This window comes from Sinohyriopsis cumingii, chromosome 17 (assembly GCF_028554795.1).
Source record: "Sinohyriopsis cumingii isolate HCF-2022 chromosome 17, ASM2855479v2, whole genome shotgun sequence".
NCBI lineage: Eukaryota > Metazoa > Mollusca > Bivalvia > Unionida > Unionidae > Sinohyriopsis > Sinohyriopsis cumingii.
In genome coordinates this window covers 50,146,575-50,167,634 of record NC_142977.1, presented here as the reverse complement: position 1 = coordinate 50,167,634, position 21,060 = coordinate 50,146,575, and the positions used below count along the sequence as shown (strand labels likewise).

Here is a 21,060-nt window from a genome sequence, read left to right as displayed (position 1 = left end):
CTTGGACCTTGCACCTAAACGCATGAAATATGGTACATGGATACATCTCAGGGAGAGTATATCAGCCATCATAAAAGTAGGTCACCATGACCTGAATTTCATACTCAAATGACTTTATAGTTTATGTTGTTCATAACGCTCTCAGTATCTCGAACTATATATCACATATTCCCATAACAATTGGTGGATACACCGCAATGTCAGTAACTCATCTATACCACAAGAAGGTCACCATTACTTGCCTTTTTAGGTTTTTGTGGCTTCTATATGTTTAGCTATTCGCTTGTTACACCCTCAATATTTTGGACCATATTTCAATGAATACAACTAATATATACGAAAACTAGGTCATTGCGAATGAATGATTATGCTTGAGTAACTTTTGTGTTTTTTTTCACAATTATCTGTTCGTTACACACGAATCTCTTGAATCTTGTTACACGCACAAACTGTATGCACCCTCATATAATTTGCAACTAATTATGAACTGTATAAACTTTGGACATTCTCCAAGCTTTTAGAACAAGAAGCTCCGCCGCTCGAGCTGTTTAGTACATCCCCCTCCATCTGAATGTTCTTTGCTTTTGGATTTACTTTAATTAAAGTTACTGATTGTGGCACTACAATATAACAGCAGAGATATTACACCCAGATACTGAAAACTGCATGTCTGAAATTGTACAACATTGCGAGAGTGTAGCTGGTCATTTGCCTTTAATTACTACTGTCTATACTTGCTATAAGTCGATGTGACCATACGTCGATCACCGTCCCTCCTGATTTAGGGTTACAAAAAAGCCAAATTTGTACCCTTGCACAAGTCGGCGTGCATTCTTAAGTCGGATCCGTCTATATCGTGTGATGTGTTGTCAGTGAGTCAGAGCTGTACTTTTTGGAAAAATAAACAAGCCAAACTGGTTGGGTAGAAAGATAGGAAAATAAAGACAAAACCAGCCTAAAATTAATGCAATTACATTAATGAGTGGAATATGTCACAAATAAATTTACCACTCACATTTTCTCCATTGTCGTAAGTCCATAAAATTACATATTGCTGGACATTTTAAATCCATTTACATGATAAATCCATGAAATCTTTTATTAGTCACATCGTTATTTAAAGAAAACCAACCAACCAAACAGTAAATTCCAGAATAATCCGATTAGGAATATCCCGTAACATGTATTGCAAATAAACAAATTAGGCTGCACACTTTTGTGACTCACATCATCCTATACATGACGCTGTATACTACACTGGACAACAAATTTTTACAAAAGTCATGTTACTGAAATAAAATTAGTCAATTCTTATCAATTTTTATGTGCTGAACACGAATATGACAGTCAAATTGCAAAATTGGCTCTAGTTTTTTGTAATCTGCAAGAAATTAATGTTTACATAACGAAATGCATTCCAATAGTAAAAGGTCAACTGTAATAGCCTACCTATAAAAAATCAAGTCATTGACTACATCTTAGATTTCTTCGCCTGTCTCTTGTACAGCTGTTCGGGAGCATCTCTGAGGAGTGTCCAGCAGTAGTCAGCCAGCATTGTAGTGGACCATTTTCCCTGGTATCTTTGTTCCATTGTTGCGATATCTTGATGAAAACGTTCGCCGTGTTCATCACTAACAATACCACAGTTGCTAGGAAAGAAATCCAAATGGGAATGAAGGAAGTGAATCTTTAGAGACATATTGCAGCCAAGTTTCTTATACTTCATCAACATGTCTTCTACTAGTTCCTTATAGTTTTCTGCCCTAACATTTCCGAGGAAGTTTGTAGAAACTAGGCGAAAAGCATTCCATGCTTGTTTCGCGTCACCTTCCAGCAAGTTGTTGAACCGGTCATCTTTGAAAAGCTCTCGAATCTGAGGACCCACAAAAACTCCCTCTTTAATCTTTGCTTCGCTGAGTCGAGGGAATTTTTCATGCAGGTATCGGAATGCTGGCAAAGTCCGGTCAATGGCTTTCACGAAGTTCTTCATCAAACCTAGTTTGATGTGAAGGGGTGGTAGCAAGATTTTCTGAGCCTCAACCAGAGCTGGGTGTTGGATATTCTTCTCTCCAATGGCTACATTCTGCCTGTGAGTCCATTCCTTCCTCATGTAGTGCATTTCCCTTGCTCGGCTATCCCACTCGCATAAGAAACACATGTATTTTGTATATCCTTGCTGCAGTCCCATTAAAAGGGCAACTACCTTCAAATCACCACAGAGGTGCCAGCTGTACTTGTTATACTCAATGGAATTCAGTAGCTGCCTTAAGTTATCGTATGTCTCTTTCATGTGGACAGCATACGCTACTGGAATAGATGGAAGAATGTTTCCATTGTGCAAAAGCACAGCCTTGAGACTCAGTTTCGAAGAGTCCACAAATAGTCTCCATTCTTGTGGGTCATGAGTGATTTTTAAAGCATTCATGAGGCCCTCAATATCGGAACAGAATATCAGATTACTTTCCTTTCTGAAGAAAGGCTCCAATTGCTGGTGGCGCTTTCGATATGCAGTAATTGTGACATCTTCTTCTAGAAGATTCCATTGTTGGAGTCTTCATCCTAGCAATTCTGCCTTGTTCTTTGATAAGTCCAAATCACGAATCAGGTCATTTAGTTCTTCCTGTGTTATTCTGTGTGGGGTTGATGATGCACCACAGTGAAAATCTGGATCACTGCATGCTGATGGACCAGGAGAAGAACAGGTCGACTCACCTTTGTCTTCGTCAGATGAATCAAGAGAATATTCTGCTGGAGGTTCTGGAATAGGAAGTCCCTCACCATGTGGAACTGGTCTCAATGCAGACGGAATGTTTGGGTAGACTATTCTCGACTTCTTTCGCTTCGTTATTCCGCCGGAAAGAGGAGGAACCAAGCAGAAGTAACAGTCATTTAGGTGGTTGCTTGGCTCTCTCCACACCATTGGGACTGCAAACGGCATTGATGACCTTTTGCAATTCAACCACTGTGAAAGCTGTGTTGTACATGTAGCACAGCATATATGCGGAGCCCAAGGCTTGTCTTGGTCACCAACCTTGCATCCGAAGTAAAGATGATATGCCTTCTTCACTTGAGAATTGATACTTTTCTTCTGGTTGGCAAATGTCACTTCCCCACAAATATAGCAAAAATTGTCCGCGGTATTAACACACTTTCGAGGCATTACTGTTCTTTATTGTACGTAAATGGATAAAATAATAAGTTTTATGTAACAGTAGCTTGAACTGTCTCGCACAACGTCTAAAATATTTTAAATGCTGAACCTATCTGATTGGGCTTTATATAGTACACTGCTTACGTCAGCTTCAGCAGCCGCCTGGCATTAGTATAATAGGCCTACACATGTATAGTACACTGCTGACGTCAACTTACTTCAGCAGCCGCATGGCATTAGTATTGCATTGCATCAGAAAATGATGCAATCAACTGTGGATGATGTGAGCATGATGGTATTATGCAATGTTACATCATTATTCCGGATGTTGCTGCAGTCCTACTGGAGAAATTTACACAGTGAAACATAGAAAATGAGGTATATGAATATCTTCAAAACGAGAGCCAATACAAATTTTTCACGGTTATATTCGTGTTCGGCACACCAAAATACTACAGATTAGGGCCTTTTCAAGTCAGTAATGATTTCACTGTTGACCAGTGCTATTAGAACCATGTTTGCACACCCTGGACACTGACTGCGACTTGCGTGCGTTAATGCACACCTACACATGGTCAGAATTGTCGATTTTACTTATTTTTTACAAGAATTTTCAATATTCTGTCTTTTTTGGATATAAAATTTAATTAAAGGATTGTGTAGTTCATTTTATACATTTAATGAAAACATTAACCCAAAAAAACACACCGAACAATTTTTGCCAATTGACAAACAACCCTTACCACTTCGAAGATACATATTTTGTGAAGACTTCCTCCCCCCACCTCAGATTTTCCCACTTTCGGCTAAGGTGATGGGGAAATACTACGAAAATTTCAGCTGCAAAAAGTTACCGATAGCACCATCTTTGCTTGGCCCATGGGGACAATTGCCCAGCCACCCACCCGCACCCCGTGCCCGTGCCGTAACTGTTCGCGGATCATAATTTTGAACAACGTCTTTTAAGTTCCATATTTAAAAAAAACAAACAAAGAAACAATAAAACTAAACAGCTAATTCACACTTCATAATTCTACTGATGTATTATCGGCTAACTTTACAGTAAAAACACCACTAACGTCCTTAAATCTATTATCCCTAACTCAGACACTAAACTCCCAGATTAAAAAAAAATACACACAAAGTCACTCACAGTTTAAATTTTGCGTGTTGGTATAATTAGAGAATAATGCGATTCCCAAATTTTTGTTTTATAGCTGATAAAATTTTTCGAAACTTGAGCATCGTCAGTGTTTGTGCTCTTACAGTGAAGAGCTCCGGTTGGCCGAGTGATCTATGACGCTCGTCTCTACAAACCACTGACATCTCATATCTGTCCGCGTACGTTAAAATCAATGCTCGGCCAACATGGTTATCTAAGAAAGGCTGCAAGTAGCTTCCGTGGTTCAGTGGTTCTTTTCTCTATTATTCCTGTGTTTTTTCTCTGCCAAATATACTGGCCGCTATGATGCCTCGAGAAATGGCATTAAAGAAATAAAAAACAAAAACAAAACAAAACAAAAATAAACACACAACAAACAATAGGCTCTTACAGTTTTCCAACTAGTGGACCAGTCCTGGAGACCACAGCATTCTTGAACATGATACTTATGATCAACCAATCGCAATATTGGATGTAGACATCATTACAAGATTTTTGGTACAACCCCATGTCCTAATGCTCTTCCATTCCGGGGGAGTAGTGACAACACGATTTTCAAGGCGCGCGCACACACACACACACACACACACACATTGCTAATAATCACAATACTCATTGCTAATGATAGCTCACTCGCTTTTACGTCATCTGATACCAATGACATCGAATATGTGCTAAACTCTGATCTTAAAAATGGCTAGGAAGGAACCCACTGCCGGATACAGTAAAACGTAGTAATGAGTATGCAATAGTAAAATTTCACCTATACATAATCATGTCCCACAATATTGTTATACTGGTAACAAGAAATTATCAATTATTCATACAAGGGTAAGAAACAAAGGCAGCGGTTTGAATAATGACTTATATTAAAATTTTCTTACGGATAGTCCAATTGTGCACATGTAGAGAAACGATCAGACCGCCATCCATCACATTTTTAATCGTCAGAAATATACAGTACCAGGACAGACACTAATCAGTTATACATCCATTATCACGAATGTCTTGTTGTGTGGATCAGCAGAGCAATCAAAAGGACATAACACTCACATCTTCGAAGTCTTTCAGACTTGTGTTTAGAGATCCTACAAGATTTCAATAATCGTCTAAGACAAATTACCCAATGGAATGACCTACCTCCAGTTGTACCTGCCACGGAACCCCTTTATAAGCCCCCACCCCTTTGTACCCTTTCTCTTCTTTAAATTAGTTCTTGGACTCTTATTTTGTATTAACCTTTCTTGCACGATGAATTTTTCGATATTCATTTATATTAATGCACTGTATTTCTAATCCACTTATAAAAATATGCAAGTACTGTCAGTCCTTGTCACTTTTCGTGTGGCTACTTGAATATTTAGGGAAGGGCTGTTGCTAGGTTGTGAGACCATGTGGCCCGACCCCATGTGCTGTAAATATGGCAATAAAATGTGCTTAAACCAGATATCATCTCTACTTATCTAAAAGTCTGAATCAACTGCAGACTGCATGCATTTAGATCTGCCATGCATAACGTGCTGGCAGATCTGGGTTCATATCGTTTCACAGGGTAAGAAGTAAAGCAAACAACACAGACCACGATCTGCCGGCGCATGATGCGACACTAAATCAGGGTCTATATTGTTTAATGTTAGATCAAATATATAGGTGAGTATATATGGTAATTGCGGACACTGGTCTACTTTGTGTAAATCATAGGCATCATAATCATGTGACTGGGAAAGCCACGCGCTATACCTGCCCCAGTTTTTGTACAAATTACAAACTGACTAATCTTCAAATGAGATATAACGTTTACATTGATACATGGCTGCCTCATTCATTTTGTGAAATTATCCATGTCTGCAGTTATAGGAGCTCTACCACTTTTGAAATTTGTTTCTATGCTCGTGGTCTATATATAACTATGACTATGGTATTAAAATGATTTACCAGCAGGAAACGGTTATGCACCAACAGTCAACGTTAAAGTAAACTTAAATATAGAATGGGTGCGTGCACAGTGGGGTGTGGGGAAAAGCCTATTTATAGTTTCCACTACGGAAGAGTGATCTTGAGAACGTGCTAGTAGTTGCTTTACCATACGACAAACCTATGATTACATGTGTTTCGAAGGACGCAGTGATAACCGAGCTTCAATTACCATGGGGAAACACACTGACAACAACAAAACAACATAAAAACAAAAACGTTTTTAAGAATTTAAAAAGAATACGCTTATAAATGATATATATGATAAGCTTGATTATAGGTACAACCATATATTGCTGAAGTTTTTTCAAATTATTTTATATAAGGCCCGTTTGTGCTGGATTGAGTAATGATACATCATAAAGGACGTTGAAGAATATTGTATAGGTATTACGTGACTTTGAAAAGATCCGTTTATTGGTAGCTTTCCCCACGATAAGTCAATTGTCTTCTAAAACAACAATTGGGGAAATTTTCATGAAAAACAGGTTTGCAAGGATAGACTCGACCCTATTAAACAAACTCAAAAGGGCTGCAGACATTTGCAGATTTTATAAAATTCAGAAAATTGAACTTGCCCTTTCGAAATTTTGGCTTGCCCCAAACACACATATTGATTAAGATAAATGCAATGAACTGACAACGAACAGTGCGAAACTAGTATCTAGCTAGCATGAGCGCTTTCGACTCCTTAATGTAGGAAAAAAAAAAGGCCATGTAAAGTTTCCCAAACATACCCTTTTTTTCTGTTATATTTGTTTGTCTTGTCTATGTTTTGTATTTGCCTTTGAAAAAGACTCATTAAAGAGTCCAAAGCGCTCATGCTAGCTAGATACTAGTTTCGCACTGTTCGTTGTCAGTTTTTTGCACACACACACACACACACACATATATACACGCTGAAAATATGGGATAGATCGATAAAATCGCTTTAGATTTATTTTAATTTTTTTTTAAATATCTTTATTGGCATCTTCAAACCATAAGTCGATAATTAAAGTTTTCAAAAAACTATGCAAATAAAACATGTAGATAGATATATAGACAAGAAAGGGTCAGAATGCAGATACAGCTAATCGAACAAAAACAGACATTTACATACATACAGACAGACAGACAAATCGATAGTTGTAACAGGTTTTGGGAGAGATATGTTTAGGTAAAAAACTTTGAACAAAATGTTAAACAACATATACCAATATTCTAACACGGACACTCGTTAGTCCATGATGATTGGAAATATCTTGCACGTATCACATCATCATACTGGTTATGTGCTTGGGGGTAGGACAGGATAGGGTAGAGTTTTTCATTCGTATGTACCATACTGATTATGTTGGGAATGGGGTGGGGTATTCCTTTTGCAATGCTTTACGTTCTTCACCTGCGATATAGCCACAGTACATATGTCTATACCTTTATTTAGTGTTTAGAAACACGCCCCCACCCCCACCATTCATGTTTGGATATGCCTTGGCAACTTGAGATTGTCTGTTCTGTGCCAAATTTGATCCTGTTCCGAGAGTCAGGAAGGTGAATTTATAAATCCCTGATCTGGGCAAGCCAACGGGGTATATCCTGTGTGCAAGGAAACTTGACCCCAAATTGCTTTGGCACTAAATGACCTACTAATGTTTCTGTGCCGTAAAATACTAAATAAAACCTGAGTTGAACCGTGGGATAATTACTTTATTTAGTTCTTCATCATTTTCAATTCGTTTTCTTGAGGTACAGGAGTAAAGAGCTCTTGAAGTGAGGTGACAGTCACGAGATGAAAGATAATCACTTTATTTGTGTTTCTGGGTTGTCCTCTTTATTTTTTATTTTTTTCCTTCTACAGGTTTGGTTAAATGAGATGTTTGTCTTTTAAAAGGTTATTAGCATTTTATGGATGAGTTGGTTCCATAGTAAATAAAACGTGAAACGCCTACAGTTACAGTTATTCAAGCCCTAACATCAAAACGCCGAAAGTGTCACATATCTTGTCAAACCGTTCTTCTCCATAGCGGGTCTCTAGGCCCTTCATTAAGAGATTAGCCATTTCATTTTTCAGGGGAGGGGATATTTTGAATCAGAACTTTTTCCCCCTTTTCCTCAAGATTATTACTTTAAAAAAAATAATATCATAGTATTTTCAAGTTATGTTAGAGCTGAAATTTAAAACAATTAAACCTGCTTTCACTTCAACTATAAAAAAAAAATAATAAATTAAATGGTCGGTCTCCAAAGCCAATCCATTTGTCTCAAGACTTGATAGGAACCGCTACAGTCGTTTTTACAACTACCACAGATATTTTAACATCATCACAAATAACATTGGGACTTTTATGGCTTGGAGTACCAACAAAAATAACATTGGGACTTTTATGGCTTGGAGTACCAACAAAAATAACATTGGGACTGTATGGCTGGGATTACCAACAAAATAACATTGGGACTGTTTATGGCTTGGAGTACCAACAAAAATAACATTGGGACTTTTATGGCTTGGAGTACCAACACAAATAACATTGGGACTGTATGGCTGGGATTACCAACAAAATAACATTGGGACTGTTTATGGTTGGAACTACTAACCAGAACATTTTCAGTGCATTTTGCTGTTTGCTTGTTCACAATTGCCAGTCATGGCGCATGTAAACTGTAATGAATAATGTCCATAAGTTCTTAGTGAATAGACTGTATTGTGGTTCGTTTCACTCTTTATTCAAAGCATTAATGACATCGAATATTCAATTCTGCTTGATAATCACTAAGTGATTTCATTTTTTATCATTTTATTCGTTGCTCGAGATCTATGCCAGCATTGAGTATCATAGACCGAATGTTCCCGGAAAGAAAGTAACATTGTCTTTCGAAACTGTCTGTAACTGTTAAGTATTGCTGAATACGCTGTGAAAAGACATTCAGAAAACCTTGCCACTAATCAAATAGGATACTGTCTAGTCACATTTTATTTCAAACTTTGGTAAAATGATAAAAAGTATGGCTACATTTATTTGAATGGGGTTACTCATTTTGACAGGGTCTATATTGACGATCTTAATCTGAGACTACTAAATCGCTAAAATGTTTTCAACGGTATAATAACCTGAGGTACATTACACTTGTACAATTACTTGTACAATTACATGCTATACAGTACACACCAGTATTATAACCCACTATTCTGGATGCACAGGTACAATATTCCTCTATACATCATATACATCAATGTAAAAACCTGTTACAGATTCGTGCAATAATCTGCTTTTCGGTATACAATGGTATATCTGCTATCCATTATACAATGGTAAAATAATTTGCTAATAAGCATATACTAGAATAATAAGCTGCTGCACAGCATACACTATTATAATAACCTGCTACTGCTAAACATCATACACTAGTATAATAACCTGCTACTGCTAAACATCATACACTAGTATAATAACCTACTATTCAGCATACACTAGTATAATAACCTGCTACTGCTAAACATCATACACTGGTATAATAACCTGCTATTCAGCATACACTAGTATAATAACCTGCTACTGCTAAACATCATACACTAGTAAAATAACCTGCTATTCAGCATACACTAGTATAATAACCTGCTACTGCTAAACATCATACACTGGTATAATAACCTGCTATTCAGCATACACTAGTATACTAACCTGCTATACAGCATACACTAGTATAATAACCTGCTACTGCTATACAATATACACTAGTAAAATAACCTGCTATTCAGCATACACTAGTATAATAACCAGCTACTGCTAAACATCATACACTAGTATAATAACCCGTTATTCAGCATACACTAGTATAATAACCTGCTACTGCTAAACATCATACACTAGTTTAACCAGCTACTGCTACACAGCATACACTAATATAATAACCTGCTATTCAGCATACACTAGTATACTAACCTGCTATACAGCATACACTAATATAATAACCTGCTACTACTATACAATATACACTAGTAAAATAACCTGCTATTCAGCATACACTAGTATAATAACATACTACTGCTATACATCATACACTAGTATAATAACCTGCTCCTGCTAAACATCATACACTAGTATAATAACCTGCTGTACAGCATAACTAATATTATAACCTGCTACTGCTATACAGTATACACTCATATAATAACCTGCTACTGCTATACAGCATACACTAGTATAATAATCTGCTATTCATCATACACTAGTATACTAACCTGCTATACAGCATACACTAATATAATAACCTGCTACTGCTATACAGCATACACTAGTATAATAACCTGCTACTGCTATACAGCATACACTAGTATAATAACCAGCTATACAGAGTACACTAGTATAATAACCTGTTGTTCTAGGGTTCAATGCCATTTTTCAGCACAAGATAGGCTATACATGGCGGCCAGTATAACTAGTGGAGGAAGAACCCTGGTAAATCCAGGTGAGATGGCAGTGATCCGGAACGGTGAGCGTTTTAGAGCACTCGGCCACTCGGGGCCCCTACTTGACATCATATGATCATACCCAAAAATAGTCCATCAGTATGAACACAGGTTGGGGTGGGGATTAGAAGGGGTGGGTGGGAGGAGGGTGATTTATCGGACTAAACAAAATCTTGTGCATATTTGGAAAGTCATTAGTCTGACACCCTGACCTTCATTCTACTCGTACATCATTCTACTCAATGGAATATTCATCATGAAATAAAAATCCTGATCACGTTTCTCATAGTTCAAATGGGGGGGGGGGGCGAGTGGCCGAGTGGTCTAAAGCGCTCTCCGTTACGGATCACTGCCATCTCACCTCTGTCTGCATGGGTTCGAGTCTAGGATTCGGCTAACGTGGGTATGTGAGAAAGCTTGCCAGTAGTTTCTCGTGGATTGGTGGTTCTTCCCGGGGTTTTGCCGGGTTTTTCCTCCACCATTAATACTGGCCGCCATGCATAGCCTATCGTGTGCTGAAATATGACGTTAAACCCGACAACAACAACAACAACAACACCATAGTTCAAATGTGTTTGACAGGTACTTTCGACTGAAAAGAAAATACGCAGCTCTCAGGAAGAGGCCTTTGGTATTCATTGAGTGAAGTTATGTAAATCAATGTTACTATGATTTCAGTAGGTTGTATTTGACTTTTGCATATATTATGTCAACATGATCGAAATGTTCACTCTTCGTGAATGAAATACAGGTAGATAGGCTTGGCTAAGGTGACTATGGCGTTTTACAGCACTTCAGAGTAATAAGAATCATGCCATGGCAGGTAGAATAATGAACCCTGCCAGCATGAATACACCGTCGTGGCCAATATGCGCATATTAAGAGGCGAGAATCAGATTCACCCGTTTCCAGTCATAAGTCTAATGTAAAACCACTGAACCACTCTAATTGTAAACAGGCAACTGTATGTGTGAGTGTGGAAACCGATACACTTATACAAAGATACAACCAGTGATATATATATATTACTTTATTCGTCTGTCTGCTCACTAATATAGCTTAGTTCATTGTCTTTTTTATATCTATCCATTTATCCAATTATGGGGTTTGTTTGAAAAGTTCTGAATATTTTATTGAATGATTTGTTTTCTTTCTTAAAATTATATGCATTTGCACAAGCAGTGTGCTGGACACCTGCAGATATATGCATGCGGTGTAACTTTGTAAATGAAATAGAACAAAAATGTCGCAGAATGTGATCAATTCTGCTACCGAGTAAGGGACAGACTGTAAAATATGGCGCTCGAATGTACACTCCAGCTGAAAAAGTTGGATGAAGTTTACAAGTGTAATTCTCTGCTATATCCTACAATTTTAAAGTTGTTTCATTGTTTTAAAGATGTTTTAGGTATAATTCCATTTCTCAAAGGATGACGGCTATACGTGGCAGCCAGCATAACTGGTGGGGAAGAACCACTGACCCACGGGAAACCAATGGCAGCTTTTTCACATACCCTCATTAGCCGTGCCCGAGATTCTTGCCCACGCGGACAGAGGTGAGATGGCAGTGATCGATAAAGTCGAGCACTTTAAACCAATCGGTCGTCCGGGGCCCTCGTTGTAAAGATGGTCACGAATCCATGGACAATGACCCATGTTCTGGAAGACCGTTGTCTCTGATTGGGGAGCAGGAAGTGACTGCTGTGAAAGGACCAAATTGATAAAGATGTTGAATACACAGCGGAACTCATCTCTGTTAATTAATTCGTCAGCTATTTTTTTATACGGACTAATCATTTGAAGTTCAAAAAGGTTCGTGCAAGATGGGTACCATATGTGTTCACGGATGATCAAAAACAGGCTCGAAATACAATTGCCACATGAAAGGGTGCACGGGGACTTTTGAATGAGATTGTCACAGGTGATGAAACATTATTTACTTTTTTAAAATAAAAAAAATCCGACTCAAGAGAAAATAAGAAAGTTTGGATTAGAGAAAAGAGGCAGAGACAACAAATTATACACATACGCATTATTTTTCGATACTAAAAGGTTCGATTGACTAGGATATTGTGCCTGACTTTGCTGGTGTCACTGCCATGAACGGCGTTTGGGGATGGCAAGTGGGGCGACCGCCCCAGGACCCGCTCTTGAGAGGGACCCTCGCTTCAGGCCTAAGGTAGTCCTTATGAGTTTGTCAAGCTATATTCTCCGCCAAAGTGGAAACGTTGATACAGGCCGCACGTAATGCATGCAAAGTTGCGAAGTCGACTTAGTCAACTTCGTAACCAATTGAGATACCGATACTCTGGCCCCGCGCGGTCATGGTCGGCCCTAGGCCCCGCGTACTCTTAACGCCGCCTCTGGTCACTGTTTTTTTTTTATCACTCCAAAGTGTTGCCAAAAGGTGTGGAACACTACCAAACCAGAACCACCCATCCTTGCACTGGTACTCGAATTCTCCATCTACTCCATGACACCGCATCAGCGCATACATTTTCCGTCGTGATAGCCTTGTTGAAGGAGCGCAACATCCAAACTTTGTCACATCTTCCATACAACCGTTATTTAGTTCCAATTGATTTGGGGCTGAATGCCACATGCAAAGATTCCCTGCTGAGCAGATAATTTGTAAGCCGCCGTCCAAAGTATGAACAAAGTACCAGAAAGTGATTAAAAAATGACATTTAATAACTGGATAACCAGACTTGGAGAGTATACACGGAGGTTCATGGGGATTATGTTTCTTTGAGAGGACGCACAGGCGTATTGTTCACTAATAAAGGACTTGTACAGCACATTACTATTCATAATGTTTTAAATGCTCCTCACATCTATATATCTTTAATGTTTCTATCTAGTCCTATCAACCAGTATGCCCTACTTCTTAATATATTTGTTCATCTATCTTTCTATCTCTTCTTTTGGTTTATCTGTATATCTACCAATGCACACATAGTATATTCTATTGGATCATGACAAAATGCGACATAAATAATAGAGATTGTTATGACACTACAGCAAGTTCATTAAACACGTGACATCAATTGACCATATTTAGTGCTAGCATTAAAAAAACGCATGTACCATCTGCCTTGAATGGGCTGTTGATCGTGGAACCAGAAGGGTCTCATCAGCTCCCTTTTGTATAGACTTATGTCCCTTGAAAATCAGCTAAAGAGCTATTTAACATATTCTGATGCAGTTTGATAAGAACACTGTCTCATACACTTACATGTTCCTTATTTGGATTTTAAAAGATTGATTTACCATAGAGTACTAGTATAATTATTTTACACCTTCAGAGTTCTGGACCATGGAGTACTAGTATAAGTATTTTACACCTTCAGAGTTCTGGGCCATAAAGTACTATTATAAGTAATATACACATGCAGAGTTCTGAACCATAGAATACTAGCGTAAGTAGTGCACACATTCAGAATTCTGGATAACTCTTTGCATTAGAAAGAAACAATGTTGGTGTGTGGTGGATATGTCATATATAAATGTCTTGTGCTAAGGTGGTGCTCTACAGTTTCGTATTTTGCATAGGTTAGGATTTTAAAGAGAAAGAATTTCCCCGGCTTTCCTCACTGGTTATACTGGCTATTTAAAAAAGACCGTGTATATCTTAGGTATAATTCAAAGAACCTTTAATTCCCTTTATTTTCATGTATGATTGATGGGCGTACTATGGGTTATAGAGTATACAGCTTGGCCTTACTTCAGATGTGCATCTTTCAAAAAAGTGCTAGCTCTACTTGGTCATTTTCACTTCCTGAACTTCAGAGGTAAATTGTATAAAAAAGAGCTGATAACTTTTTTTACATTTTATATATTTGGTAATTCATTCATTGCACTTTCAGAAGCTGGTATTGTCTAGTCTGGCAAAATTAATTTTCCCTATTTTAATAGCTGCTATGGATAGTGTACTTTAGACTAATTCAGGCTGATTTTTTAGCACAAGGGAGCAGTCATTTTAGTTAGCAGTGTGCTTAAATCATGTACAATTTCCAGAAGTACAATATCCAAAGAAATATCATCCACATTACATTAATGTAGTATAGAGGTATGCCAACATTCTCTCCCTTATGCATGTTTTAAATGTGAACAACTTCATCTTACATACGTCACTCTCTCAAAAGTACATGTTAACTGGTGAGCGCCCCCTAAATTGTTTGAATACAACTGACCAAAATGCTACTGTTTTACTCTCCGATATGCAGACAAAACCCTACAGTCAAATGCCATAGAATGTTTGTTTCTTGTGCAGTCACTGTTCCTTTTGAAAGCACCACCCATCAGCTCATTAAAGTTACCTGTGTTATATTTGAGGGACCTTTATGCTGAGGGCTGTTCCAACAAGGCTGTCATATTAATGTATAGAATCTCTTAAACCGGGTATTTGGTAATGTGAAACTGCATTTTAATTGCTTCTCAAGTTATCATTTACCAACAACTAAAATTAAATGAAAGTTAGTAACAACAGAAAAGGAAAATTTAACCTATTCAATGTAAATGGGATCTAAAGACATACTGATATCATAAGAAATGGAGTTGTACATTATAATGAGGGATCCTATATTTTATCATATTCTTCTATCTTTTGCTCCAAAAGCTTTGGCAGATATTTACTGTGGATATCATTGATTATAAGTTCCTGGAACGTATCACAGGGTGAATAATGCACTCCCTCTGCATGTATCATTTCTTTGTGCTTGCTCTCAACATTAAATTATAGCTATGCATGTATAAAGAACACCTGTCTATAAAGAACAAATTTGTGTGGGTCCTTGGGTGTCCACAGGTATCACTGTAACCATATTGCACTTACCTCAAATACTTGAAACGGGTCAAACCTGAAAAGAAAAAAATAATAAATTATTCATTAAAAAAATGTTACATGCATAATGTAGAAAAGCATGGTCTACCAGTCTGTGCTATGGACTCAGAATTGGTACCAGTCTGTGCTATGGACTAAAAATTGGGACTTTGTTACTATCACCAATCATTTTCAGATAGTGTGTAATGCTTTGTTTATAAAACTAAGTAGGATGTTAAGCTTTTGCAGAAACAGAATCATGTCTGCAGATGAAACTGAGTTTTCTACTGAAAACTATTTTTTAGGTATGAAGTTTTAAAAAATTTTGATGGAATAATTTTCTTTTGTTATATGTCAAATCATGTAGTAGATAATTATGCAGTGGAAGTATTAGATATGCTTGCATAACACCTCATTTCTGATGCATATTATTACTGGTAAAATGATCAGAATGTATATCATATGCTTTTATCTACATAGCAATGCCCAATGCATTACAAAGATTGGTGGCCATTTTTGTCAGTGGTAGCTGATGTTGTTGTGGAGAAAAGACAGAAGTTTTAATTTTCAAGTAACTATTTTATCTATTGCATTAGTTCCAAAACAAGCTATGGAATTGCCAGAAATGAATGAATGAATGTGTCAGGGGTTCAAGCTGGGGTTTCCTGGGTTCTTTTTCCACCAAATGTACTGGTTGCCATGTATGATCTATCATGAGTTAAATAATGGTGTTAAACCCCAAAAATCATAAACCATAAAGTCTCCAAACTTACTTTTTATATTGATAACATTACACTTTATCTTGAAACAGTTCTTGAAACACAATTTTTACAAATTACATGAAAATCTTTTAAAGCTAGTATCTACATACAATGTCCACCATTTTGTATGTTATACAAGGTGACTGAAGGAGGAAACACTGTTTGCCCTGGGTTGTTTCCTTTGATGATGTTGAAGTTGAGGTTGTGCCCTGGGTAGTTTTCCTTGATGATGTTCCAACTGAGAAGGTTTCATTTGATTTTTTGAAAGCATACCTTTTATCAACCAGAGAACTATGAATGGCACATTAAATGCATACTCTGTGTTTATGAGTCCTCTGTGTGGATAACTTAAATTTTTGTGCAGAAATCATTTTTCTTCTTTCAGTCAGAGTGACTTTAACCATTGCACTTTTGACTCTGAAAGCAATAGGCTTCTTCCTTACCCAATTTGCAAGCCCACCACAAAATTTATGCCAAATCTGTGATGTAAAACTAATGCCATTATGTAGAAATTATTTTCCTTCTTTCAGTCAGTGACCTTGGCCTTTGATCTTTTGACCCTATATTCAGTAGTCTTCTTCTGATCCCCAAGTGCAAGCTAACCACATGTCATGTAGAACTAATGTCCTTGTGTGGAAACCATTTTTTAATTCTTCCAGTCATGGTGACCTGGAAATTTGACTCTTTGACTTCCAAAACAGCAAGTGCAAGGTATCTTCAAAGTTTGGAAACCATTGATGATGGAAAACACTAGCTTTGGTGCTGAAACCATTCCTCTTCTTTCTTGTTGACCTTGACCTTGGATTGAGTTCCTCCTTATCCCAAGTCTAAGCCATTCACAAAATCTGGGTCCTATAGATGGTGGAAAACTCGAGTTATTGTGCAGAAACCATTTTTCTTCTTGCAGCAATCTTGATCTTTGACCTTTTGACCCTAAACTTAACAGGGTTTTTCCTTGCCATAAGTGATAGGTATCCACAAAGTTTAGTAACTGGAGATGATGGAGAATTCAAGGTCTTGTGCAGAAACAGTTGTTTTTTTTCAGTTTTGTAGTGACCTTGACCATTGAGCTTTAGGGACTAAAATTTATTGGATTCTTCCTTACCCCAAGTGCAAGCCATTCATAGTGTCTGCTAACTATACATGGTGGATAACTAGAACTATTGCACAGAAACTAACTTGGTTACAGACAGACAGATGGAGAGACAGATAACATAACAAAATACAATCCACCTCAAGGCAGGTGCATATAAATTTAGACTTTTAAGGATTTAGATATTGTTTTGTCTTTTTTGGGGGGAGTGGGTGGGTACCTAAACATATTTGTCAATGTACAGCCCATACATACATACCATTAATGTTAATAATCATTTATCATCATTGATATACATGTACATACATACATACATGCATACATACATACATACATACATGCCATTCATGTTAATATTCATTTATCATCATTGATATACACATACATACATACATACATACATACATACATACATACATACATACATATTGGAATATTATAACCTTACGTGCTTTAGCATGTGATTGATCTATCCACCTCCAATAAAAATGGTGACAAATGTTATGCCTAGGTCCTACTAGGAAACAATGATAATATTTTACTCTTTATGTGTATTTTCACATTCAGCAAGTGGTCTTAAATTACCTTTAAAAAAGTGTAAGGTTCTTTTAAATGGTGTTAATTCCTACAGTGGGTCACATGAGGTGTTTCTCAGTAAAATCTTAATGGTAACTTAATATGCCATATTAATCGCTGTATTGTGTGTTTGTTTACAAGTTGTTGAGTAGGTTCTTGTCAGTAAAGAGGTTAACCACAAGTTAATAAACCATATTAACCAATGTATTGTGTGTGTGTGTGTGTGTTGGGTGAGTAATTTTGTCAGTAATGATGTTAACCACAACTTTGTATACCATATTTACTCCAATATAATGTGTGTATTTTTTTATGGTGAAACCTGTCTTGAAAGACCACTGCTATCAGAGTCCACCTGTATTGAGAGGACAGATTCTCAAGCATGTATAAACTGATTATATAATGTTATGACCTGTAATGGGAGGCCACCTGTCTTAAGAGACCATCCTTTATGGGTAGGAGGGATCTTTCAAAACAGGTTCTGTTATATTTCAAGCAGGGTGAAAATGTCTTGTCAGTGAAGATGTTAACCACAACTTGATATTTTGTATTTACCTCCAAAATAGGACTGTGTTTATGTTTAAAGCTGTCTTAGTAGAATCTGTCTGTAAAAATGTTAATGTGTGTGTGTGTGTGTATTTTGGGCTTGTAACATTGCTTTAACAATTTGAATCATATCACTATGATGTCTGCATTGTGGCAGTTTATAGTGAAGTCCAGCACTGGGGCATCATGCCACAGACATGTTGTGGCATAATTTCCCACCCAGTCACATTATCCTGACACTAGGCTGACCAGACCTAAAACAAACCTTTTAATGTGGAGTGCCAAGCAAGGTAGCTGCTAGTACCATTATTATGTCTTTGGTATGACTCAGCTGGGGCTTGAACCTGCAACTTCCCACATCTGAAGCAAACACTCCAACCACTTAGGCCACCGAAGCAGTCAAACGCGTTAATCATAACTTGATATCATGTTTTGACACAATAATTATGTGTGTTTACCACAGTAATTTTTTGTGCAATTTTATATTTAAAGCTGAGTCAGTAAGTATTTTTTAATGAAAATGTTAACCACAACTTGATTAAAATATTGAATATTAATAGCTGGATCTTTCTCTGACTGATGGCAACAGAATAATAACTATATAATTTGAAGATAAAAGAGAATAAAAATCTCAGCTAAAAAGAAAATTGCATCCTCGCCCCAAAAATGAAAAGGTCATTACATTTTAGTAGATGAATTTGCTATGTGTACATTATTTGTTGTATGAGTTGTAATGTAAAACTGTAACTAAAGTGGAATGATTTAGCTTACACCCTGTAAAAAGACATGATGTTGACATTAGAAAGCTTGCTGATAAAAATAGAAAGTTTTGACACTGAATTCTACAATTTACTAACTCTCTATTGATATAATAGGCAGGGAAACTTTGAGTGGGATGCCATTAACCTGGGCAATTAAGATATTTATCAGAGATGGCAAGTAAATATGAAACACTTACTAAATAAGTGATAGAATATTCAGTGAGCTTGAGAAATTAAGTCAAATTTAAACAGAAGTCAAAGGAATACATATTCTTAACATATGCTAATAAACAGATACAAATGAATTTTTTTTCCAATCTGAAATTTTTTAAAAAGGAGAGTTTTGCCTGAAAACATTACACAACATCCCATTTAGCCATGACTTTGGCATACATTCCCAAAACACTTGTCAAATGTGTGATTAAAGAACCATAAATATAACTACATTTGTTACATTTAAAATTTCTTTGTAACAGAAACAACTATTTTCTTAGACATTATTATTTTTTAATTGTTTTGTCATTTAAAATGAAAATATGCTGTTAATATCATTACATTCATAACAAAATTGCTCAGGAATTGTAATAAATTCCTTATGAATGGAAATTCCTGAAGTACTGGTACAGTGATAAAACACTGTGGTATATATGGTATTTATGATCTATCCACCTCCAATAAAAATGGTGACAACTTTTATGCCTAGGTCCTACTAGGAAACAATGACAATATTTTACTCTTTATGTGTATTTTCGCATTCAAGAAGCAGTCCTAAATTACCTCTAAACTGTGAAAGGTTCTTTTAAATGGTGTTAATTCCAACACTGAGTCATATGAGGTGTTTCTCAGTAAAATGTTATGGTATTTACCATCAGAAGAAAATACAGCTGTAAATTGGTATAAGAGTAACATCACTGACCTCTGTCTAGCAATATATACTAAAACAGATTGAAGTAGCAGATTTCTGAAAGTATCCACTGGAAAAAATGTACTGCAGTAAACTGGTATAATGGTAATCCCATGCACCTCTAGCTAGCAATACATACTAAAGCCGACTGAATTGCATGTAGCAGATCTCTTATGGTATTCTGTGGAATAACAATAGTTATTTACCATTGATATTCACACAGAAAATATCAGCAGTAAAATACTTCTCATTCCTAGTTCACATTAAGAAAGCACATCAACAGATGAACTGAAGAATGCAGTGAGCACATGATGGAATTTGAATCTGGAACTCCTCCATGACAACTGACCATACTCACTAATAGACCAAGAAGTGACAAAATAATGGATCAGATTTTTGGACCAAAATTATATCAATGTCTACTGACCACGGTGAGAAAATATTTTTGATAATTCACTCCAGTGGATTATCAAAATTATTTCTCTTGGAACAGCCACTAATTCACAGACAAGCATAAAATGCACATATATATATATATATATATATATATATATATATATATATATATATATATATATATATATATATATATATATATACAAAAAAATGTACATTTTAGCAAGAAGTAGCAAAATATTAAAATATTCAGAATAATAAATAGGTCTAATCTGTAGAAAACATACCCATCAAATTAACAGAAGAAATAACCACATGACTAGAAAGGAAGGTAAAATAAACTATCCCACCTATTAAAGCTTGTGTTACTGACTACAACAATGAAGGTTTAATTAACATTCAAGGTCATTCTGCATTGAAGTCGACAAGTCCATAAACCAGGTGCAAAACATAAACAGCTACTACCA

At 36.6% G+C, this 21,060-nt stretch overlaps 1 protein-coding gene across 2 annotated transcripts in view; it reads right to left on the bottom strand.

Annotated features, from left to right (window-relative positions):
* Positions 1–21,060, bottom strand: part of LOC149778672 (cytosolic phospholipase A2-like) — a 69,348-nt gene that overhangs the window by 37,503 nt on the left and 10,785 nt on the right. For both annotated transcript variants that reach the window (XM_089939474.1, XM_089939475.1), the window contains exon 3: positions 15,572–15,596. In XM_089939474.1, the coding sequence (XP_089795600.1) occupies positions 15,572–15,596 (25 nt within the window). The remainder of the gene's footprint in view (positions 1–15,571; positions 15,597–21,060) is intronic.